At 38.3% G+C, this 25,587-nt stretch overlaps 1 protein-coding gene and 1 long non-coding RNA gene across 3 annotated transcripts in view; one reads left to right on the forward strand and one right to left on the reverse strand.

Annotated features, from left to right (window-relative positions):
- The window catches only part of LOC127351663 (transmembrane protein 266-like), a 50,728-nt gene extending 30,632 nt beyond the window's left edge, over nucleotides 1–20,096 (forward strand). For both annotated transcript variants that reach the window (XM_051379423.1, XM_051379424.1), the window contains exons 4-11: nucleotides 3,358–3,512; nucleotides 5,779–5,852; nucleotides 7,229–7,285; nucleotides 7,775–7,913; nucleotides 12,072–12,187; nucleotides 13,586–13,781; nucleotides 17,563–17,625; nucleotides 18,433–20,096. In XM_051379423.1, coding sequence (XP_051235383.1) covers nucleotides 3,358–3,512; nucleotides 5,779–5,852; nucleotides 7,229–7,285; nucleotides 7,775–7,913; nucleotides 12,072–12,187; nucleotides 13,586–13,781; nucleotides 17,563–17,625; nucleotides 18,433–19,073 — 1,441 coding nt within the window. In that variant the 3' untranslated portion in view covers nucleotides 19,074–20,096. The remainder of the gene's footprint in view (nucleotides 1–3,357; nucleotides 3,513–5,778; nucleotides 5,853–7,228; nucleotides 7,286–7,774; nucleotides 7,914–12,071; nucleotides 12,188–13,585; nucleotides 13,782–17,562; nucleotides 17,626–18,432) is intronic.
- On the reverse strand, nucleotides 7,788–10,742 carry LOC127351678 (uncharacterized). The gene is made up of 4 exons (XR_007880930.1): nucleotides 10,007–10,742; nucleotides 9,375–9,553; nucleotides 9,069–9,117; nucleotides 7,788–7,887 (listed from the first exon to the last, which is right to left on the reverse strand). It is a non-coding gene; the product is annotated as an uncharacterized LOC127351678 (long non-coding RNA).
- Nucleotides 20,097–25,587: the final 5,491 nt, after the last annotated feature.

Raw genomic sequence — 25,587 nt, forward strand, 5'->3', positions numbered from 1 at the left:
TTCTTTTTTTTCCTTCAATGTAACATAAAAATAAAACATTCCCAAACTGCCTGCAGTCTCACTTGCACTAACATGACTCAACGAGGAAATACCGTTGTTGGTGAGACATTTTTAGAATATATTCTCTCAGTATTGGTTAAACGAGCCTTCATTTTACTGCTGTGTGCTGCCGGGAGTAGCCACAAATCCATAAAGGTTAAAGAAAGGTTATTACTGGAGGTTGACTGGTGCAAATCCCCAGAGTCTCATGTAAAATGTGGGTGGAGAGGGTGAACGAGTAACTCCTCACTTTCAACTACTGTCAAGGTGGCCTTCAACAGGGCACCAAATTCCAACTACTTGAATGGAAAGCAATACATAGTTAAAGGACATCATTCACTCAGTTCTGGTTTAAATGAAGAAGCAATGCGTTATGTTTTCTTGTTTAATGTCCCCATGAAGAAAAACTTGAATGACTTAAGTCTCCCAGTGAAAAAATTATGTCTTCCTTTTATTGTATTGTGAAATTAAATATTAGGTGCTCTTACAGTTACACAATCTTCTTAACTGCCTCATATCTCATCAACCGATTTTTTGTGGCATACAAACATACCTTGGGGAAAATCAATGATGTAATGCAGCAGCTGCTTGATTTTCTATTTCCTTTAGGTTTAGGAACATATGCTGTGGGGTTTGTGGCTGGCATGCATGAGAAATTAACTGCTGCAGATGCTTGTTAAAATAAATATTATACAATATTTGACTGGACACTGAGTTAAAAAGGATTGTAGTTGTGACCAGTGGTCCTTTGGCCATTGCTCTTATGGCAGAATCACAAGCTTTGTGGGTAAAGTATAGGTTTTATTCGACAAGAGTTGAGTTTGCTCAGTAGAGCTACACACCAAGCTCACTGACATTACTTAAGTGCAATCAAATTTAGGGTTAAATGTTAGCTCAAGAGTGTGTGATTTTCGTGTTTAAACCCCTAAGCGTTTCAAAGCAGTGTTAGCAGATAGCAGACAGCAGATCTCTTGTTGCATAAAAAAGTAAACTTTTTAAAAACTCAGATTTTATGCATATGGTGGTAAAAATGAGATAAAAAAGAAACTGCAATATTGCTTTGCTTACAATATCACAATATATTACAGTATATTGAATCACAACCCCTGTATCGTGGTACGTATCGCCAGATTCTTGCCAATACACAGCTCTAGATGAATTACTATTAATATATATATTCATACAGTGATTCTATATATATATACAGTACATAGGTTGACATGTAGGCTGGTTCTCAGGTCGGCACGATACCTGGCATCCACAGAGTCTCGCCGAGACTCACGAGGAGCAGATTCTACACCATCTGGAGCTTGCACATTTGTGCCACCCCACCCAAAGCCAAGAAGATGATTGCTATCAGCATGATTACACCTTTATTAGATTAGCTGTGCATTGTTTACAGGCTTGTGGCTCTGCCCATGCCAGCCTTTGAATGAATACTTTCCTTTGAAAAACCAATGGGAGGGTGGGGTGATCAACTCAACAGCTGCTGACAACATTTCCCTTATTGCTACATAAATGTGTTACTCTGGGAGAAAATCATAAGAAGAATTGTAGAAAAATGTTGATCTTCTGCAGTTTATTCTTCAGTGATGTCCTGTGTCTTCAGAAATGGTCTTTTATTAGGGTCAGACAAACCCCTAAAACAGGTTGTGGAAGCCATTTTAGCAATCCAAATCAATAAAATGGTATTGTGTCTAATTACACGTATGAGGCCCAGTCAACAGAACATTGCTAAAATGTCATAATGACATGTTTTGTTTTGTATATTTTTGTAGTCACTGGTTTATATTGGGACCCAGTCCACATATATACAGAATACACTTTTACATGATCTGCTGTTGAAGGAAATTGGTATATTTCATCAAAATACCATACAATATGTCATTTTAGAGCTCACTTTACACAGCCAACATGAAAGTAAAAGAAGGATTTTAATTTGTTTCATTCCAGTACTCTTGAGGTTAGATGCCTAATTTGCTATATATATCTCATATATATATCTCAATATCTCATTCAAATGCAGTGCTTATTAAACTAATTTAAAGGATCAAACATGTCCTCATTCAAAAGTTTGTGATGTGGTTTAACCGGCGATAACTCATATTCAAAAAGATAACATTTCCAAATTCTTCTGTAATGACTGCAGCATAATCAGTTTTGAAGCCACAGTGAAAATTGAGCCATTTTGCCACCGTTGCAGCTCATATTAGCACCACGCCAAGGAATGAAGACATGATCAGAGGAGAGAAATGCTCTGCCAACGTCTGTCTCCTCCATGCCAGTGCATGTGGAGAAGGGAAAGGTAGTGGGCAGAGCCAACTTTCCACTCCAGCTGGAGAGCTGGTGAGAGGCATTGTTTCTCTCATGTCCAACTGTCAGCCCTTGTAGTAGCTGATCTGTAAGACGCTATTTCAAAATAGCATGGAGTCAGCTTGCCAGACACTTTAATGGCCTAAATGATGTATTCTTACAGGACCTTGCAAATACAACTTTTAAGACTTAAAAATGCTCACCTAAAATTTTTTCTAAGTATATTATCCAAGGTAGAGACCTGATTTTTCATCAGACTGGAGACTGTGAATTTCTAACTAATGTGGTTATTGTTTCATTTATTTTCTTATCCATAGATAAACCACTTTCATTTTCAACTGAATTTATGTTTATATCTCAACTCTCACTCTTGTGTCAGGCCACTGATGTTGCTGAAATCCTTCCTTCTAAGCAGCTTCCTATACAGTGACTCCCTTCTTCGCCATGTAAAAAGGAGTCCATCAATATTCCAGTCACAGCTACGGCTGATGGTCAAGTCACTAGTTTACAGAGCTTCACTGTCCCTTTCCTTCTCAATGCTGTCTCTGACCACACATCCTTTCCCTTTGCTCTGGCCATCACCACCAAACTCTGCTTGGATTGAACAGACATCACATTTCATGAATTTAAATTGCTGCCCTCTGTTGGCCATGTCAGGGAGTTCACATATCATGATCAAACCACTGAAATATTGTTGAGCATTGCACTCAGACTGGGAATCAGTGCAAGAATACATTCATCCATTAGTCAATGTCGGTTTAAACATACTGTGCTGGAAAAAATGTAAGCGTCACATCACAGTCTGTATTTTAAGGCAACATACTGACATCAAATAATTTAATTTGAGGCTGTCAACAACTAATTATTATCATGTGTAAAGTAAGTTTGACATTATTCTTTTGCATCTCTCTCTTTTGTGTATTATGTAGTCTAGAAATGCAATACCCACACTGATACAAATCTACTTTACATAAAAACCTACCTCATTTTTTGTGCTCTCTTCAGGTCCAACTGGCTGAAGCCCTGCTGTGGCCGTCGAGTGGCCCTGTGGCAGGTCTGTCTGCTCAGTGCTGGTTTCAACTGTATCCTGGTGGCCTGTGTCATCCTGGTGGTGCTTTTCCTGTCTTTGGAGCTGCTCATAGACACCAAACTCCTACAATGTAAATAGTGTGCATGGCTACTTACTTGTTTATTTCTCCTATATTTTAACCTTTATTTTTATCAAAGGGGAGGTTTGCTGAGCATGCATTTTTTTCCCCCAGCAATACACAGTGTGACGTTCGTAAAACACCTGGGAGGCATCTGGTGCAACACACACTAGCAGCTCCACTGGAGCAGTGGGGAGTTAAGTGCTGTAGTGTCCTTGAGCATCCGCCCACCGCATCCTTACTAACTCCAGTGGTGCGGCTCCTGCACAGTGACCTACCTGCTGACAGGGTCAAAATTAAGAGAATTTATTTTCAAAAATCAATCAAAATCAATTACCCGTATCATTTGATGCACATCAACATTTATACATTCTTAAACGGATAAAAACACAAGGTTTAGAGGTTATACCCTGTGGTGGTCGACATAATATCACAGTAAAATGGTTCTCAATTCTCAGCTGTGTTTCAGTTTGCTACATCCCCTTGTGCCAACCCTGGAAAGTAACTACATACATTCACTCAAGTAGTGTACTTAATTTCAGGTACTTGCACTTTACTTGAGTCTTTTCATTAAATGCTGCTTTCTACGTTCTACTTCAGTGTGTTTTGTATTCCACTGCATTTATTTTAGTATAAGTATAGTTACTGGTTACTTTTCTGATTGTGATTTAACATTAAAAACTGTAAACTATGAATATGATAATCTTACCAATGCCACATATTGTTAAATATTAAACCTGTGGCTCATGACCTCTTACAAAAAATGTGGTCTAAATGGAGCCCCTGGTCACATTTCAGTTGTTAGCAACTCCACCAAACAGATATTCCATCTCTAAACTTATATGATGGTTTCAGTCAAATAGATGTAAAACTAACCAGCGTTTCACAAAAAAACAAAGATTAGTTTAAAGTCAGAAGAATTTAGTACAAATGTTTGTGGCAATGTTTTTGTTTTTCTTCTGTTTTACCCCATTAATTATATAATTCCCCCTCAGATTTTTCTTGTTCTATCTTACCTCTAAATTTAGAACCACTGACTAAACTACCTAACCATATCTAAAGTAGAGAGACTAGTTCCACCTCCACCAGCTACAACCATAAAATGCACTTACACAGTCTTTCATTGTAATCAATATTCACAATCCAATAATGTCATAAATAATAGTATATCAGTCTGTCTGATAATACTATTTTGAATGCAGTACTTATAGTTGTTATGGAGTATTTTTATGTTGTATCAGTGTGTTAAATACTGGTGGATAAGGGACCCTAAATTGTATGACTATATGAATTACTGTACAGAATACTGTGACAGTAACATACTGTAGATGTTAACAATGACACACTCAGATAATTTACATGAGTGTGACTTTGAATTTTGTCCCTCATTCTTTTTCACCACAGAACATAGGAAAATTTACAAAGATTCATGTCTGAAGATCCATTACTTATAAGTGTCATAGAAATCATCCTAAAAGTCAGGTGATATGTTTATGAAACAGTCATGTGTATGCATTTAGTGTTCACTCTTTCCATCACTGCTGTGTGTGTATGTCTTGCCAGTCACAGAGGAGCTGGTGGTGCTGGATGGTAAATGGTTGTGATGGAGAGTGATGGAGAAAGGTGATAATGAACCAAGTCTCTTGTCAATGGCAGCAGGCACATATCCCCATCGATTACTGGCCAGCATCCAGCTCTGATGATACCTGAGTCTCACTGTGGGGACTGCAGGACTCTAGTCACTTCAGATCGGTTGTAATCTAGTGCTTTGTCTGCTGCCAGTCCCGCAAGACAAATAGGGGAGTGGGCAATAAGGCGGGAGTGAGTGAGAGAGATAAGTGGTATAGGACATGGGTAGATTGTCTTTTTTTGATTTTCCCTTTATTTAACCAGATAAGTCAGTCGAACCGATTCCTATTTACAGTGACGACTGAGGTGAAGACAGGAGGCAAGTTGATACAAACAATTAAAACATACAAGTTGTTGCTGTGGATTGATGCATGGAAAAAAAAATGCTGATGGACAGAAGGAGAGGCAATATGAGTGAAAGTTCAAAATGAATTCAGGCAGGAAAGGAGAAAACAATTCTTTCTTTGTGCTTGACCTTCTTGAAATCAGAATGTTAAGTATTATATTTGCACCCTATTGCACCAGTTACAATACAAAGAGGAATTTATTATTATTGTTATTTTTATTTCTTAACTTGTATTTATTTGCGAGGTCATTTTCTTGTATCGCTCCTCTTGGTTAACATTTGTGTCGTTTCTTCTCTCAACAGTTTCCAATGCTTTTCAATTTGCCAGCATTATCCACTGGATCAGCCTTATTATCCTGTCTCTCTTCTTTTCAGAGGTAAGACATTTTGTTGACCATCTTCATATACAGTAGTTCTCATTCTGTTATTTTCCTACCTCTCTTCTCTTGGTCTCTTGTTAAATTATCAGAGGAGTTTTCATAATTGAATTAAACCAAACTAAACTTTCTTTAATTGTAGATCATATCCTGTCTACAGCAATGCAAACCAGATAGCCTACAGGCCTAGGGGAACTAGATGTACATGGCTGCCATCTAATTTCCCTCATTGTCTATTCAGGATTTAGCTTTAGCTTAAAAAATGCTACCTTGAGGCTGGAATCCCAGTAAAATATCTATTGTTTGAACTATAATTTTAATTAGTCTTAATAAAATTTGAGACATTGTTTGATAAAATAATGTCTTATCGTCACTGTGGAATGGTGAAAAACAAAATGGAGAGGGGAGAATTTGGCCCACAGGCCTCCACTTCAGTGCAAACCAATTACCCTGACAGCCTCAGCCCCAATGCCCTAAACCAAACATTAATTACCAGTGAGCCAGCGGGAGCAATAATTAAAGCTGAGCTTAATGAGCAGTGGGGATGGGGTTACAGTGATACGATCCATCCAAACACCTCGCCCACTGACATCACAGAAGAACAGTCATCTGGGAAGGGTGTTAGATAGATGTACCATATGACCAACCGGTCCCTCTGCACCAATCACAAAACAGGTTTCTAACATGTGGGTGGAGTCCCTGCACTACTCACTTGACACCAGCACTGTTGTCCGACATGCGCTCCAGATGATGGATTAGCGGGACCGCTCGTACATGACACCCCATGCTAATTGCAGTGTAAATCAATGGCCCTCAACAAAGGGTCCCACACAGCATATACAGAACATGATGCAAAATTTGATAGGTGATCAAATTGCAAGTGTTGTTTTGTCCTTCAGTAGGTCAAAGACCAGGAAACAGATTTGCCACAGATATAATAGTCTTATCAAATGGTTAGTTATAAATGCTTATAAAACGGTTTGCTGTCTTCTTTGTGATTTTTCTGTGATGTGTCAAAGGCAAATCAGTGTGTGCGCATGTATTTACTATTTTGTAGCTGCAACATATTTTACACCAATCAAATACAAATATTCTTTTGATTTTGGGCTATTTTAAGGGGCCTGGCTGTATATATTTTACCATAGTTGTTATTCTATCTGAAAAAAAAATGAAGGTATTTGAGGACGAAAACAGTACCACATAGGCCTATTCTCAGTTTTTTAGTCTATGTTCACACATCTTGACAAAGGTTGTTGGATGTGATGACAACTCAAAAGACTAAGAATATCACAAGAGTTTTTTTTTTCATATGTATCAGCATACTCCCTCACCTATCTATTTTAATGCCTTCATTCATCTCTCTCTGTCTGTCTCAGACTGTCTTCAGAATCGTAGTGCTTGGGATCTGGGACTACATAGAGAACAAAGTTGAGGTAAGTGTTTCATGTTTATTGGCAGATCTTGATGACCAGTTTTCAGTGTTTGTCAGTGTCAGATATTATTTTCAATCTGGCAACCTGTTCCAATATTATTTATCTATTTTTTTGTTTTCCCCAGAGTTTAAATTGAATTGTTGTAGAAAAGGTTCAACATTTTAGAAAATAAACTCTGCTTTCTTGCTGAGAGTTAGATAAGAATATTGAGACCACACAATATGAAGCTACAGGTAACAAAATCCATGCAACAGTAGCTTTATATTTACCACAGACATTTGAGCGGTATCTAACTTTCTGCAGTTTCTGAGTGAATAGGACAATTCCCACTCTTCCTTTAAAGTAACCTACTGTGCATGCGTGAATAAACTTAAGCTTAGCCTACAAGTTCAGGGCCAGGGTTATGCAGGGGTTTTCTGGCAGGGGCCAATGGTACAACATTTGCACATATTTGAATTTTGTATGTGTCTGTGTGTATGACACCCTCAGGTGTTTGATGGTGCTGTCATCGTGCTGTCCCTGGCCCCCATGGTGGCCTCCACGGTGGCCAACGGGCCCAGCAGCCCCTGGGATGCCATCAGCCTCATCATCACTCTACGCATCTGGAGGGTCAAAAGGATCATTGATGGTGAGGCAGGCAAAAACCTTGTGTCCAAAGTTGTCTTATTAGCCTGTATGTGAGACCTATTCATTTTGTGGAGTGACTCAAGGAAATACCCAATCTTTCTTAACTTAAAAGGACTACACAGATGCATAACAATCAGCTTGCCTTGAAGGAGCTAAACGACCCCATTCTCTCCATGATTATACAAATTATTTACTATTCAGAGCAATAGCTATTGATCATCCCTCATGCTAAATTGCTGCCACTCTGCTACTCTAACTTGTATTGATTCTAAGGGCCTGGTTAAGTAGATTCAGAGAGGCCATAATGAATATAGTGGTTGTTCTCCCCTATGCTAATGCTGGCTGGTTCGATATCTGTTCGGAGGTCACCCCCTCACTATGAGCCTCTGACTGCATATAGGATCAGCTGCACTGAGACAGTGGATGAGTAAAGGGTTGTTTTCCTTAATATTTCATTTATTTCATTTCTAATAATTTATTTTAGGAAATATATATTTACTTTCCATGGTTAGATGACCCTACAGCCAGCAGGTGGTTAGATGTTATATCTTGTATGAAAAAAGAAGTATAAAAAAAGCGGGTTTGTGCTACTGTTGTGCTAAGCTAAGCTAACTGTCTGCTGGCTGAAGCTTTATGTATTGTGTAAATATATATAAAGCTTTTGCAATATTGTCTTTCTTACAGTCATTCCAAAAAGGGAAACTGAAATTAATTATACAGATCATCTCATCCAACTCTCTACCGGTAAAGGAATAAGCATATTTACAAAAATATAAAACTATTCCTTTAAATCTGTTATCTACCAATCATTTTCACCTCTTCATTATCAATGAGGCAGGCCTGGTGCCATGAGGGGTCCAGTCACCTCAGTTATATATATATTTTTTTACTTTTTTCTAAATCCTCCTTTGTAGCAATCTACAGACAGAAGGGAAATAACAGGAAAGTGAAGGGACAGTCAGCTGTTGGGTGCTTTCCCCTGCTGATTTTGATAGTTGTTCATGAATTCAAAAAAATATTTATCATTCTGCTAGTGATACTTTCCAGTGTGAGTGCTCTGATTATCGTATTCTTTCATTAAAAACAATAGCATTGTGTTGTTATTTAGCCTGAAACTACTGCATGGTTTAATTAAAACATTTTATTTTATAAAAACCTCATGATTTTTAACACCCTCCCCAGTCACAGTCATCCAGGTGCCTGGCCTGCAATGAGGAATACACACAAACAGATGGTTATTATATAATTGTATTGGAAACATTCAGTCATTCTTTTTTGTTTACGTTTTTGTACATACAGGAAGGTCCTACATAGAAATGCCTGTCTGGTTAATGGCGTTAGTCCCAACTCTTAATCATACATGAGTACATTGTTTTAATAGATTAAATATATTGAGCTAAAAGGGACACATCATAATGACATAATTAATAATTTCAAGAATCAATGCAATACAGCATCCAACCTCATTGATTTACTCTGGTGAAAGGCATTCAGCAGGAGCATGTTTCCTGCTTCTTAATATGCAGCTGCAGTGTTGGTTTCCAGGGAATGAACTCGAGATTTTCCTGCCGCACACCTCGACCTGTTCACTTTGATATTTGTGAGTGATTGAGTTTCCTCACAAAGCAGGCAGCAACACACCTCAGAGGAAAAAAAATCACACTCAAACCAATAAACGTACAGCTGAGGGACCGGCTTGGTTATCGTAGGAGAGGGATTGAGTCTCTCGCAGAATTATCTTGAAGTATAATAGTGGCAACATTTGTGTCAGTCCGATGGCAGTGGAAATACAGACAAGTGAACTGCAGTAGAATTTGTAAGGACTAGAAAGACAAAGTAAAATGTATTAACGGAGGGATATGATGTAAAATATCCACCTCTCAAATATGTATAAAATAGGTGTTCCAGAAAAAAAAGAAATCCTGAAATGCTGAATTTCTTCCATTCCAGCTTCTGCATTGCTATAATGATGACAGGGCTTTAAACAGAGCCATTTAACCAAAGTCAGTATAATCGCAATAACAGTAAATGGTGAATGAATAAATGATAATGAGAAAGGTTTCTGAGGTAATATACGAATGGCACAATACTCACAGACAGAAAAACTGATCCATGCCAAGTCCTACATCAGTTTAAAATGCAGAGAGACAGGGTTTTGTGGGTTGGTGTAAGTGGAACAGGTTTTTTTGAGCAGTGAAACACTTGACTTGAGGTGAGAGGAGAGAGTGGAGCAGAGCCTTCTGTTGGCCTCTGTGAAGTTGTGGGATCAGCCGTGGTGTGAATTACACTGTTATGCATGTGCTGCCAGCAGCTGTCAGTAATGTTGTAACACACAAACACACACACACACACACACACACACACACACACACACACACACACACACACACACACAGAGACACACACATAGTATAATCATGCAATCGACACTGCACGCCTGCAAACACATACTGACACAGATACAATACGCAGGAGCATAAAAGTATCATTAATGCACACTGTGTGGCCAAATAATGAACCTGTGACTGAGCTTTTTGTTCCCGTTTGAATTCTGACTGAACTGACCCCTTCTGAGTCCCCACTTTTGCAAATGTGTGTGTGTGTTCCAACATAACTATAAATAGATACAAGGAGCATGTGGCGATGGCTGTGTGCTCTGCTCTGCCCCCCTCAGTACCAGAAAAGCTTTTCATTTTTCTCCCAATGTTTTGACGAAGTCGGCATTTGAGTCTCCTAATGGTTCGAACTACAATCACAACAGAAATATAGTAATAGGACGAGTATAATTACTGATTCAATTTCACCTCTTTATGTTGTCCATAGCAACATTCCCCATCAGGATACAGAGTATGTGTGATATCATGTGGCTGACTTACAAATGTGATCACAGAGAGGTGTGAGGGACTGACTGTCTGCCACCTGTGATGACAACAGGTATCCAAATTTACTCTCACTATCCTTTTTTTAGGTACACCATCCCACCCGGCTTCAGAAAGTGTTTCATGTATAAATAATATGTGCAGTCAGATTGTAAGAGGTGGAGTTACTGATTGATCAAGACGTAATAAAAACACAACCAATCAGCTGCGGCTTGATTGGCGAGCGATGATGAGAGATAATTTAGGGCTGACCAAAGTGTGCTGGCAACACGAAGAAGAAGGTCATGTGAGACATACCACTCGTACATTCACTGAAGAGTGAAGACACATCCGGCAACAAGAGGGTGAAGCTCAGATGACCGAGTGACCACCAAGAGTATACAACTAGAAAGATTTTCATATTGGTACACAAAGTAGTGTTTGAATGCATTACTGTCTCAAAATGTTATTATCATTCTCACTGGACAGGCTGTATCTATGTCACATACATTCAAATATTGTTGTGTACTGCTCCAAAATACATTGTGACAAAAGGCTTCTGGTCAATGAAAGTTAAATAAAGAATTGGGAAAAACTGTAAATGAGCTGCAGATTAGACACACACAACAGTTCCTAAAAGTAACAGTCACAAAAGAAACTTTTAATGTTGGCTTTTTGTATTACAGATTGTCTTGTTTTCCTGTTTAAATAACATCAAACCATAAATATACACAGATAACTTTTTAAAATGTGTTTTTAAAACTCAAACATTGAGCCTCGTCCATGTTTTACCCCAATGACACCACCATTGTTACATCATCGAAAGACCATTCCAGGACAGTGACTTTAGTTTATCCAGATGTCAACCCAGTAGATGAAGTAGAATGGGATGTTCACAGTATTAATCTGGGCTGAAAATATATTAAAACTTTCTGATGCCTTCAAGTCAGTTGAAACTAGATCCCTGTGGAACATTTTCAGCACCTAACTACATTCATTCAGTACAGGTATAAGGTTACTAGTAACCAGTAATTAATGAGGTTTGCATAAGTGAAGACAGACACATGTGGGACAAAGGACAAATGGTCCAGCAACACTGACCTTTGACCTTGAACTGCCCTATGATTTTCGTAACCAGCTGTCTTATCTAAGGAACTTTTCTCGCGTAGTAAGTCTTGATGCCTCCTAATGTACCTGGCAATCCTTTTCAGATCATTAAATTATATAGTTTGGTAATCTACACAATTCTTATTGTCTTTGTTATAAAACTCTGTCTCTCTGTCCTTTCTCTTCCACGTTAGCTTATGTGCTACAAGTCAAAGTTGAGATGGAACTGGAGATCCAGCAGTGTGAGAAGACCAAGGCTGTGAGAGAGGAGCAGCTTGAGCGTCTCACTCAGATCTGCCAGGAACAGGCTGTGAGTACCAAAACACCTTAGATTTAACCTTACTGCCAGGCTGAATTTCCCCATACATGTCCACAAAATGTGTTTATGAAAGAGTAAAAAATGAAGCACATCCACTGAAAGTTGAGGATATTATCACAAGAGCAGTATATGAGCCCTCATGCACAGCACAACAAACAGCATCAGTACTGTATCACGGTCGACACGACTTCAAAACATTTACAGCCACGTTTTAACCCAGGGAAAGGGTGTATCATACTCAAAAGACAGAAAGTGAGTAGAATATAAGTTTAAAGTCAGCTTGGACATATATTGTACTGAATGTCAATAATCAGTAAAAAAGTTTCTTTTTTTTACTCATTGTTTTATATTATGGTCATATAACAATCCAGTTATTGAATAAAAATAGCCTGTAGATTTGTCATGGTAAATGATTTACTATACTACTGTTATGATTAAGGCCACACAAGCATGAAACTGTCAGTTCATTTGCCACCAGTGGAGGGCAGCAGTACCTTACAAAAAGCTCCAGTTTTTCCACACATTTCCTCAAGATTCTGCCATGCACACACACACTGATGCTCTCATATGGAAAATGCAGACTACAATAAATAATGATAAAGACTTAACCCTCAATTAACTAAGTTCAGATCTGACACTGGACATAATATGTCTGGAATTATCAGAAGGAAAAGGTCAGATCCTTCTAAAAATTCTCATTAATCAAATTGCTCTTCATAGCTGAAGGCACTAGTATTCCTTCACATATATACATTCATATATGACCTCAGTCAAAATGTATTTGATTGAAGGTATATTAAAAATACAGTTGGAACAAGAGTCATACATATTCCCTGTATGCATATTTAGTAAAACTGGTTGCTTCCATATTTTGCTGTTTTTATTTTCTTCATTTATTCTTCCCTTCCTTTCACAAAATATATTGCTGCAATGGTTTCTTGTCAATGGACAAGATCCTTAAGGCTAAAACCTTGAAATATAACAGCTGTACATCACACGTGAAGCGTACAATTTCACAGAGCATCCAACATATAATTAGGTAATGCAAACAGTAACGGTAATTGTTCTTGATGTTTTTCAGTATGATCTGTGTGGTCTTGAGAAAATCTCAACATTGTTTCCAATCAAAACGGTTTTAACTATTTTTATGGGCTTTGTTTGTCTGTGCTTATGTTCTGTATCTGAGTGTCACTCCATCCTACCTTGTTCTCTTTCCTTCCTTTACCGTTCTGTTTCCCTCTCCTCTTGCTCTTCTCTGTTCCTGCTTTCCTCATCCTTTTTTCCTTTTCCCTTTGCTCATCCTTTTTAAATTAATTCCATTTTTACTTTCCAATCAACCTGCTTCCACTTTTCTCTCTTTTTTTATGCATACACACCGATCACCTCCAGTTTGAGATCCGGCAGCTGAGAGCCCATCTGGCCCAGCAGGACCTAGACCTTGCTGCAGAACGTGAAGCAGCCATGCAGATCCACCACGTATGGGGCAAACAGGGGAGGAGTTTTCAGGTTGTAGAAGGCTTGACTCCTGGGGAGTCTGATGATGAGGGTGGCCAGAGAAACTCCAGGGAGCCTCACTCCACTGCAGGTACAGTATAGTTTGGATTTTAGTGACTGGGTCACAACCTACTGAAACTGTACTGGTGAAACTGCTGCTATCATGAGTTGGTTGTTGGAGAAGTTCATCATGTCTTTTGAGTTAAGAGACACCTAATTAGTAAATTGTTTAATACTATACAGCTGAACTAAGAAAATAAGAAAGAAAACTATCATTTTCAATCTATGATCCTTCTGATACAAATTTTGACTGCAAAATGACCTGTGGTGAGATTAATGCAGTAGGTCATTATACATAATGAAATATTATTTCACAAACTGAAAATGGAGGCATCTAAGACAAAAATCCTGTATTATGTATCATTGAAAATATAGCATATTTGAATACACACAATGCCAGGTGCTTGCTTGAGAAAGCAGCATGACAAACCAGGAGAGAGGTGCAGCATAGAGTATGTACATAATTATGTGGAACAAAAAGTCTCTAACGGTGTAACATCAGGTGAAATGGGTGCCCGAGCAGTGTACAGTTAATCTGGAGCAGTAGCCCTGGAGCATCTTCGGGGCCAGCCTCTTAGCCCCTCCACACTGGCACACAACACCCATCTGACCGCAGGCGCTCTGGGATCAATATGAGGGCAAAAAAGCTTTTAGGATCTGGTGAATCCTGCAGAAAACAAGCATGTTCTCTGACACTACGTCAGTTTGCATGGGCTTCTGTCATGCCCCGACTATCTCTCTTACCACCCCCCTCATGGCGAGGCTAGCATAGCCAGCCCAGACCACTTGGGCTATTTCAGGTACAGAGTGCTCTGTGCATTGGGCCTTGTTAGGAGAGAGTGGGCTCCTGTCAACATCTGTTCCCCTTCACCTGCAAACCACAATAGGGCACCAGGAGGCTCCACGGCGGCCACAATATTACCCCAAGGGCATAGTGGGAAATCTGGCTCTCAGACACAAGTGGGGCTTTTTACAGAAACATGGTCACTGGGATGTACACTCAGGCCACAGGGCTCAAGTCAAGTCAGGACAACCCAAATCAAGTCAAGTTTATTTGTATTGCTGAATATTGCACACACAGTCTCAATGGGCGTCTCACACTCACCTGCCGAGTGAGTTCAAATTATAAAGAACTCTTGGCCTTTATAAGAAAGATTGACCCAGGAGATTGAATGTTTTTCTACCTTAAAGTGCCAAACCATGTAGAATTTAAGAACAACCAGGGACAATCAGCATTAATCAATGAGCCAGTAGAGTTTCCTCTCATATGCTGAGAGAGGTAGTGGCAGAGCACACAGTAATGCAACAATACTGTAACAATAAAATGGAAGTGTTGCAACAAAGAAAGATGTTTTGTTGGGAGGAACATTTCAAATTGCCTTACTGTTTCTATCAAATTGTCTGAACAAAGGCCTTGCCACATGTTCTAACATATTACAATCTATCTTAAGAGGGACATAAAAGTCTATACCCAGTTTGATAGCAATCCATCCAATAGTGTAGAGACATTTCACTCTACCAACTGGTGCTATGCTGGTGGTCATAGAGGAAAATTCAGGGGATCTCCAAATGCAGCAGGCTTCATCCTCTGGGCACCATTCATTTTTGTACAAAGTTTTGTGCAGATCCATTATCTTGAGATATTTCAGTCTGGAACAAAGTGGTGGGCAGACCTTCCGGCAGATAGATGGACTTCCCCAGAGCCACCGCTAACATGGCTAAAAAGCTTATGTGGTACATATATAAATCTCCCAAGCTGCAAAACAACTGTGTTCTCAGAGTCTCAAAGTCTGTTTATTTTTTATCTGTTTGGCTGTTAATTTAGTTTATCTTTGGTAGCATTAGCTGCAGTGGTAGCTAATCTTCCTACTCTCATACTACTTCACTTGTGGTGTAGAACTGATACTTCACCCATCAAAATTATAGTTTAGATTTGAACTAAAAGGACCCCAGCATGTCACCTCTTTTTCCAAAGACAGATGACAGCCTGGTAACTTGACTGTCACAGACAGAAGAGGAGAGCCTTTTATGTATGCTGGACAGCCCATTCTTTTTTCTTAAGACTCATGTGTTATTAATTGTGGAGTGATTGTCTCAGTCTTGTTTTAGTGAGTGCAATGCTTCCTCTCCAGGGGTGGCTCAGGGATTAATATTTTAGACTGAAAAATAAATGAAATTACCCATCAGAGTCTGCAGCATGTCCCGGGGGACAGGGGCTAGCACTCAGGGTACTCTGGGTTCGCACTCAGCCAGCGGACAGTGAGCTCAAGACCAATCAAGCGAACAGAAGAGCATAGCAGATCACGGCCATTCACCACGCACACTGAGGCCTGCTAGACTGGAGAGATCTGTGCCTGAACAAAGAGATCCCTCTCTCTCTCTGTCTCTCTCTCTACAATTTACCCCCATTTCTATCATCCCTGAAACCAACCCCACCCTGTCCCTGTCCCAGTTTATTTTTGGTGCACTAGGGTGCAGCTAATGCACAGCGTAGCAGTGTGTGATCCTGACCATTTGCCAATAAAGCACCTGTGGCCTGGGGCAGAAGTCATCTCTGTCAATATTATGTTGTAAACATAAGAGATATTTTCCATTTGGACTAGTTTGCAATGTTCACACTGAAATGGACCAAAGTACTTACGGACAAAAAGGTGTGAGATCCAATTACAGTCACTGCCATACAAATTCTTAGTAGTATGAGTCTGCCCCACTATATGAAAGCATAAGCACAGGCCACTTCCTGCTATTTACAACTTATGGTTCTGTATTCATAATGTAATATAATATAATATATGTATAATAATATGTATATACGTCCGAAAAGTATTTGATGCATTTTTTGATTGTATTTATGTATAATCCCAAATTCCAACAATCAGAGAGTGCAATCAAAACTGTGTTCATAATGTAGTAATTGTAATTACAGTGAAATCATGCATATTTGGCATATTATGGATATTTATATTTGTACTTTTATACACTATAATCAAGTGGAAAAATATTTCATGACAGACAAGAGCAAGCACACCACAACAACACATGACTTTTATTGTATGGTCAAGTGGTAGTGAAAAAGACAGGAAGGAATCAGAGCTGAATGTATGGAGGTATTGTAGGAGGGATCAGGGTTTTTTTCCCCTAGGAGTTAATATTTTCTGTAAAGATGCAGCAAAGTTCACCAAATTTAAATGAATCTGTTATCAGGTTGATTTGTACAGTAGTCGTTAGCAATCAGATTATGGACAAATAGAAAAGAAATTGAGTGGTTACAATAATATAATCTCATACAAGCTTTTTATTGTGGTATCATTTTGACTGGATGATTGGAAAAGCATCGCATTCACAAAAGGATGCTGAGGTTCATTAAAGCCACTGTAAACCCAAATCCACAATAGCTTTCTAACTATATTTATTTAGGGTCTTATGTATAGTGAGTATTAGAAATTAGTTTAAATCTAAATTTGAAATATTGACGTTTTAATTTTTTGTAAACTTATAAAGATTCAAATAGCTTCTCTGAACTGAGACTCACGATAGCCTAATTGCCTTGTTGACTCAGTGTAAAACACACAAAAAAAACTCACCGAAGCAGTCTTGGTTTGTCATTTCACTGTTCCAGCAATGACCAACTCTTGCAAAAATAAATCAATCAAAATAAATCCTTCATTCACTGAGTTTGATGTAAAAATATTCTAACTCTATAGCTGTTTTCCTGCTTCCTCCCTCTGCCTGCTGGCTTCTTGGTGCTACTGGGTTTAGCTCGCTGAACAGTTGCTGAAATAATCATTTTTATTTCTTTATTTTAAACTCAGATCCAGTTGTACATGATGACATGAACAACTACATCAGCCAATACTACAGTGAAGCAAGCAGTGGTAAGTGACTATGGACACTGACCTTATTATACACCACTATATGTACATGTCAATCAAATTAAGTCAAGCAGCTACTCAAACGTCTTTTTGAGTGATTATAAGGCTGCTGATTCATAGGTCATAGGAAAAAACTTCATAGGTTTGGTCATAGACTTAGCTGCATATAAGATATTTGATGAGTCAGTTTTTGGTTTTATGTTGGACCAGCCTTACACAGAATCAGAGGAGAGCTGGAAAACTGTATATTTAAATGTAAACTCAAATGTTATGGAAGGATTTAGTGGAATCTAGCAGTAGTTGTAGTTGCAGATCTCAACCCCCTCGCTTCACCCACCCCTTCCAAGTGCAAAGGAGAAACTACGGTGGTTACACGCCCCTGTCTCGGAGCCAGTGTTCGGTTCGTCCCTTTGGGGCTACTGTAGAAACATGGTGGTTCAACATAACAGATTCCATGGAAGGTGTCTGTAGATATGAAAGGTTCATTCTAAGGTAATAAAAACATATTCCTATATTGAACTGATTATACTCATATAATCATAGTTCTGTCTAATGATATTTGTAAATGTTACACACTGGACCTTTAACACTTCAAATTTACTGTCACAAGTTATAGGAAATCTGTTGAGTAGATATTTCAAACCTTACCACAGGCATCAGCATAATTCATTCACAGCTTTTAAAGTTTTCTCTAGATATGGCCGACAGAAAGTACACTGTTATGCACTTGTGGTGTGTAAAGAAATTTGTGTAATTTGTTTTATATGTCTTGTAAAACTTTTTCCAAAAATGTTTACAATGTCTTTCAAGATGCTGGGGCTTCTGGCTTAGGTGCCCGGATCATCACCACTGCAGCCATTGACGTTCACCTCCCCACCAATCCACATCCCATCCAGTCAAATCCGATGCTTGCTATGGAGCGGGTGGGCAGCGCCGTAAGTGATGCCTCAACCAGCATATCACGGTCCAGTGGCAGCCTTACGGCCCGCCCCCACAGCCTGAGTAGCCACACCCCAGGTTCATCTATGACAGACTGCAGCAGCAGCACAGCTCAGGACCTCAGTCTGAGCTACAGCTCGCACCGCTGCTGCCCCCCTACCTTCTCAGGCCAGGACCCATGTAGGGACCCCAGCATGGTGGTACAGGAGCTACTCTCCTCGCTCTCTGAGGACTCCAGCCTTGCTCAAAAGGGCCTGGCAGTGGACCCTGTCAACCTTAAGCTTCCCAGCCCTACTGGCTCAGAAAAGGCCAGCCCTGAGCTAGACAAAAGAATAAACATCTTCAACCGCAGGAACCAAGAAGAGAGGCGAGTCCGGGGAAGGGGTTGTGTGCTGTTGCAGACCAAGCCACTGATCCACCTGCAGGGCAGTGCCACTGAGCCGTCCCTGGAGGAGAAGTATCGGCTCCTGGGACCAGCTGACACACCTCTGGGGCGCATGCCTGATACATAAGCTACATATACATAGAAACAAAAGTCTTTTCTCTTTTTACTGCCATCCTGTTTGGCATATATCTGAACTCTTGTGGCAGGTCGAACCTCACGAAAGGGACCACGTGAGATTTAAAATTTGGATTTTTCTGTTGCTGTGTAAATCCAATCTTAGCCAATCAAGAGCAAGCTTGAGCCTTAGCTTCCAACTAACACTGATGTGTTCAGAAGTCAATAGTAGAAATGACAATAAGAACTCTTAGGCCCTTTGCCATACTGTCCAAGTTTCCTTGTTCCTCACTGATGGATTTTTGAAATCTGAAATGCCCAGATATAGCACAACAAAGACTATAACATCCCACTAAGGGGGCGTCTAATGTGTTCTTGGACACATTCTTCATCAGGAATTCTCACTTTGAATAGGTCCTAAATGCACTGAACGTTACATGAGTAAAAACCAGCAATGGGCCATTCAAGCCTATACTGAACAAAAACTTTAATTCTGATCAGTGTTGCAAACCAAGACACTGTTCTGTGTTCTCGGAATTTCAAGCAGTTAAAAGGAGTGTTTTCTAATGCATTTTCTTGTTATTTTGTTTCTTTTAATTTGTATGATCAACTTTAAACATCATTCTGTTCTTTGTTCAAACAGCCACAGGGTTCATAAGACTGGCTTAACTATACAAACAGCCAATTTTTTGTAACCTTTGCCTTTCTGTCACCTATTTGTTTGTATTTGAAACCATGGACCATCATACAATTTATTGAATAGCATTTTTGTTTTACTTGTTGAAATAAAATATAAGTAGGGTATATTTGTGTGGATGAAATTAAAAGGTAAGTGACTGGATTCTTCACATGAAACTAGATTGGTGAGCTTGTAGCATGAACCTTTAAAAGATATGTGCCCTAAATGGCAAGCAAATTCTTTGCACTTTAATGTTTACAGACACTTTTGTAAACTTGATATGGAGGAAGTTATTGCCAAATGAAGTTGTTGTCATTTGAATGGAAATAGCAAAAATAAAAGTTAGTATTTCCTTTACTGCTTTCAGTTTACTGGCTTTTGTTAATATATCATGTTATATGTTTTAGGCTGTACCAAAGACACTCAGCAGGATAAGACACAGCGACACATGCTTTAAAACATGCAAGTAGATAAACTGAGTGGGCTGATCAAATACATTCTTCTTACAAGCTCCTTGTTACAGACTGACTGTACAACATTATTTCATTAGCATAATCTCCTTTTGTGCATATATGATTTTGAAAAATCTAAATTATTTAAGGTTATTAACATTGGAAGACCTGTCACAACAACTGCTAATTGGTCAAGTCATTGTAAGTGTGTCGTGAGAGGAATCAACCCCCTAATTACTCTCTTCATATCATTTATTCAGAAGATAAACTGCTGTACCATTTTGTTGCTTGTCAAATGTTTACAAGTATCCAGAGAATGTTTTAATTGTTAATAACTATTACGGCTGCAATTAAGCTATCAACACAAGTGTTTTAAGTTTGGAGAACTGAGTAGTTAATTTGCAGAAGTGGGTATGAAGATTGTTTGTAACAGGCTTATTTAATTCACATATAAATGACACAGTACATAAGGGAGACTACAAATACTGTTGTGGTACACAGAAGAATATTATCAGTCTGACCTTACAATTAGTCTGTAGCTCTTTTTGGAGACGCAAAACTGAACTTAAGACTCCTCCCCCCTGAGTAACTGATTTGAAGCATTGACACTGAATTCAAATGACACTAGCTGTAAGCCGTACTCTAAAGACTTTGGTCCGAAAACTGTATCTTAATCCAAAGAAAATGCAAATGTTGTCTTGTTTCTACCAATTATGTTTCTATTTCATTCTCTAGTGAGTGTAGTGAGTGTATTTACAATGATAAGACATGGGAGTCGGGAATGTGATTTGATATTGCAGAGGTTTACAAGAATATACTTTATGTTGAAAGGAAACAGCACAGCCTTGAGACATGAAAAAAAATAGTTAAACAAATGTATACAATTTGAAAATGCCTTTCTTGGCATATTGAAATTTCAATTTCCTATTTTTTCTGTTGCATTTATCTCAGTATCCTACCATACTATAATTAATAAGACATTTTGCAAAAAGGCTTTCAAATGCAACAGAATAATTCAAATAAATGAGAAGCAGCATTGTTGTTTGGGAGGTTTGCTTGTCAGTAATAGAAAGTTATTGTTTGGTATTGAAACACAAGTTAAACTAATGATCACTTCTTGAAAGCTCAATGGAACTGCCAAATAAATCTGATATAGTAAAATAAAACAAAATGTAAAACCTTCCATTGAATAAAGTTACTCCAAACAATGCAGAGAATTGTTTGCAATTTCAAGCCTTTCATGTTACTTTAAGACCATCATAAGGAAAATTTAGAGGTGCAAATAAATACCCGGCTAATTATGTAACCCTGGTGTTAAAATCCTCCTGATCCTTAAAATAAAATTTGTAAAAAACAAATTCATGTTTTCAGCAGCCAATTGTGTTGTGTGTGTGAGTTTTTTTTTTTTTAAATGGACAACAGGTAAGTTGATAACCTGGATCTTCAACCTTCTAGTTATTACTAGACCCATCACATCAATCTAGTTTACAAACACAACAATGCATATCGCATGCAATGGAACAACTAAATAAATAATGATCTGCTTGGCTCTGGACACACACAAAGGAATCCTGTTGAATATGGGTGCCAAACCCTGGCTCAGCCTCTATTTGTCACGGCTGCCTTGGTATTAATGTCTCAAGTGGAGGTGCTGTGCCTTTAATCTGAACCCCTTCCAACTCAATCAGCCATGTAAAAGAAGGGATAACTCATACGGTTCAACTTCCACCCTGAGCAGCACTGCTCACAGATGAAGCCACGTTATTAGTACGTGATAAAAATATCGGTAGGAAGTCAATTTAGCCAATAACTGTACACAAAGCGTGATGCCAAATGTCTTTCCTTTACAACTAAAGGCCAAATTAAAGGTGAGCCTAAATGATTCATATGAACCCAATTTGTCAATACGTATCATACCGGGACAGCTTGACTTAAGTGTTAAATGTTGACAGGCAGGGACACTGAGCAGACCTTTAGGAGAGATGCTAAGAAGTAAATTGCTTTTGGGACCTCTCCGACGAACCGAGAGGTACGGTCCCTGTCACACTCACAGGAAGCTAAGTGAATTAGCAGTGACCATTAGACACTTAATAATTAAAATGTTTTAATAATGGCACAGAGGGAGTCACTTTAACTGCATTAACATTACATGATCATTGTTTTCATTCTCATTAACAGAGGGAACATGGACCAGTGATACATTAATGTTCTTTTGAGGCTTAAAAACATATGGGATCAATAGTTACCAGGTGTAATCCCCAAGCTGTGAGACAACCATGGCATAGAGGGCTTTTGTGGGCAACTAGAGGCCTCAGAGATGAGATAAAAATCTTATCTCTTAGGCCTGAAAATATGATTTTCATCTACTGACTCACAGATACAATAAAATAATGACTTTCTTCCTCCTGTCCTTACTTACAATATCCTCTGTGTTCATTCTGCAGGTATGAAAAGCTGATCTAAAATCTCTCATTACTATTAAGAGAAGAAATTATTTTACCTCGCTTAACACTAAAAAAATTAAACCTTGATTTTTAAAGCCTACTTCAAAAAAATAATGTTGCAATTCACACATTTTGAAAGTAAACGAAGCAAAAGTGTTATTTGTAAACAATTCATTCACAAAAAAGCATGGAGGTCCCAGTTTGTTGGGTCATGTTAGATAATGTGTCCATTGTGAATTTGTATTGTTTTACAAGCAGTATCCACAGAATCCAAGGGAGCCAGTGAAAGATGAGCCTTCAGTCATATTTTGTAATTTTTTCGGTGTTATCTTAAAATCTTAAAGCAATTTATTGCAGCAGACTGTCACTGCACTAGTTATTTCACCCTATGTTTCACTGTGATGAAAGAGTGCAGAGAGTGGTACTACTATGTCATCTGAGTCAGTATATTAAGTTTTAATTTAACCTTGGTTTAGACTTCCAAATAACTGCTTTTAAGAGTTTAGTTGAGACTGAACCTGTTTGAAATTCACCTTGTATGTCCTTGCCCCCAACAGATTCTTCATAAAGCTGTTTCCAGTAGGGCACACAACACTATTCTTCACAGTAAATTTAAAGTGGCTATAATCAATATTTCTATGGGAATTGAGTCTCTTACCAGTGCCTCTATACAGTTTAGGCATGTTTTACCCTTTCTCTTATTTTTGTTGCATATAAGCATATCAATAAACAATTGTATGTGTTAATGTGCGGCTGATGTTGATGTTTTTTATTACCTGACTGTCAATACAAATCAAAGATAATGTTGTTCTGTATCTGATTTGTACAGAACCTGTTTGCGCATGCGTTTCCCATATTAACTTAACAGGTTAAATATGCAAATGTTTACAGCTTGTTTCTGCTGCCCCCAAATAATACTTATTGCAGGTTTAATGTTTCAATCCTACCACTGTTCTGTGGAACTAATGGTCAGACTCCAACATTATTTTATTTTTTATTTTTATTATCATTTTTTTACGACTCAGCAGAACTAACCTGGCAATGCCAACAGTGTTAGCTGACTGCAACTGAAACACACTGAAAACTGTAACTATTGCTGAAAAGTTGAAAAGATCTGCCACCAAACTGTTGGAAGATGGGTGTCTCTGAAAAGTCTGGTGAAGATATCAATCCAAATGAAATTCCAAAAATCCAAAACCCCAAATCTTGAGGGTTTTTTGGTGTTAGTTCATTGTCACCTAGTACAGTGACAGTGAGTTTATCAAAATAACAACCAGGTAAAGAAACAGAGCTACTGTAACATCTAGTATGGTCCTACCATTAAAATGAGATGCTAAGTGGTTTTGTTTATGAATGTTTCTTTTCAAGTGTGTGGAAGAGATTTTAAACGCTGGACTATGGCACCGAACAGCTGGGTATATGTTAAAAAGGGTCAATCTCATTGAGAACAAACACATGTGGGGAGTGTGACTGCATTACTGCTGCAGTCTGACAGATTCAGAACACGTCTCACACAGGACCCTCTTTCAAGAGGCTCTGAAGCAGGAGAAAAATACAAATAAATTATACATCATTCTTTAAAAAGCTTCTCAGGTTCTCTTTTTGAAACATATTTCTTAAGTGCACTGGATCCAAAGGTTCGCTTGGTGGAAGAAATCCACTCAGGAGACTGTTGTCATGGCTACAGAAGTTTTTTTTTTTTTTTTTGCATTTACATAAAAATACAGTTTTCTTCTGTCTTCTGGTGCCCTCCCCTTCAGATGTTTGATATGCTACTTGGGATAAAAGTGGGTCAACAACATAAAAAAAAAAGACGAGAAGTGAAAACAAGACCTACTGAGTGACCAAGCTCAGTCACTTCAGTCCTCTTGAGAGATAATATTAATTATTAAATCAGTTTTTACTAAATGTAAATCACATTTTTAATTTGCTAATAAAAAGAACACTAACAAACTATGAACAGAAATAAATTCAGAGTCTGCTTCTTGCCTTGTTGTCTGATTTGTGTAATGTAAAGTTCTTTGGCTTTTTCAATGTTTTTTCCAAAGAAAAAAAAATACTGATAATTTGTCTTGTTGCTCCTGCATATGTTATAAGCAATTAGAAGAAGACTGTGCTAGTTAGTCATGTGATAAACATGAGGACACAACTGAGATAGTCATCTGGGAGATGGGACACTACATCACTCTGTGCTCCAAAGATCTGAATAAAATAATCTACAGAACATCAAAATTAATTCAGCAATCTAATGTGTAAGTATGTAGTTATGCATGAGTTGCTAAGAGAAGGGTAAATTAGCAAACATTTTTGAGTAAAAAGCCCAAATCTTCAGGGAAATGTCTGCCACAGATTCAACATGTTTCTAAATCTTATTGAAACCATGTACAAAAATACATATTCATATTCAAGGATGGTTGCAAATGCATAAACATCCTGACCAAACATTTACAGAAACTTACAATGTAGTTTAAGAGATGGAAGTACACTGAGGGACTGAAAATATGTATAAATCGAGGTAAATAACTAATTCCTCTTTTTCTTTATCCCTGACAAAGGCTGTTCTAAACGCAAACTTATTGAATTTAATATTAATTCTGAGCTTGGTCTTGCTAATGCTATTTATAGTGTAATACAATGCATGAATATTTATGAAGCCATATACAAAATACAGTGTAGGTAGAATATAAAATACAATTTACTGCAACAACTGCAGAGCGCCTGCTTTTTAATAAATCCATATAGAAATATGAATAGAACAGAAGGACTTCAAGAGCAATACTAACTGCATTAACATTTTAATGTAGTCATTAATATCTAATCCTTGTTGACTAGCATCCATACCCTGAAATGTTTCCCAATAAAAGTTGTTCACTTACTGGGATATTTTTTTCAAACATATCTTTTTATTTGTCCTAAAATCCTTGATAGCCTACAAGGAGTTTGCAGCACAAC

Source organism: Dicentrarchus labrax, unplaced genomic scaffold (genome assembly GCF_905237075.1).
Source record: "Dicentrarchus labrax unplaced genomic scaffold, dlabrax2021, whole genome shotgun sequence".
Lineage (NCBI taxonomy): Eukaryota > Metazoa > Chordata > Actinopteri > Moronidae > Dicentrarchus > Dicentrarchus labrax.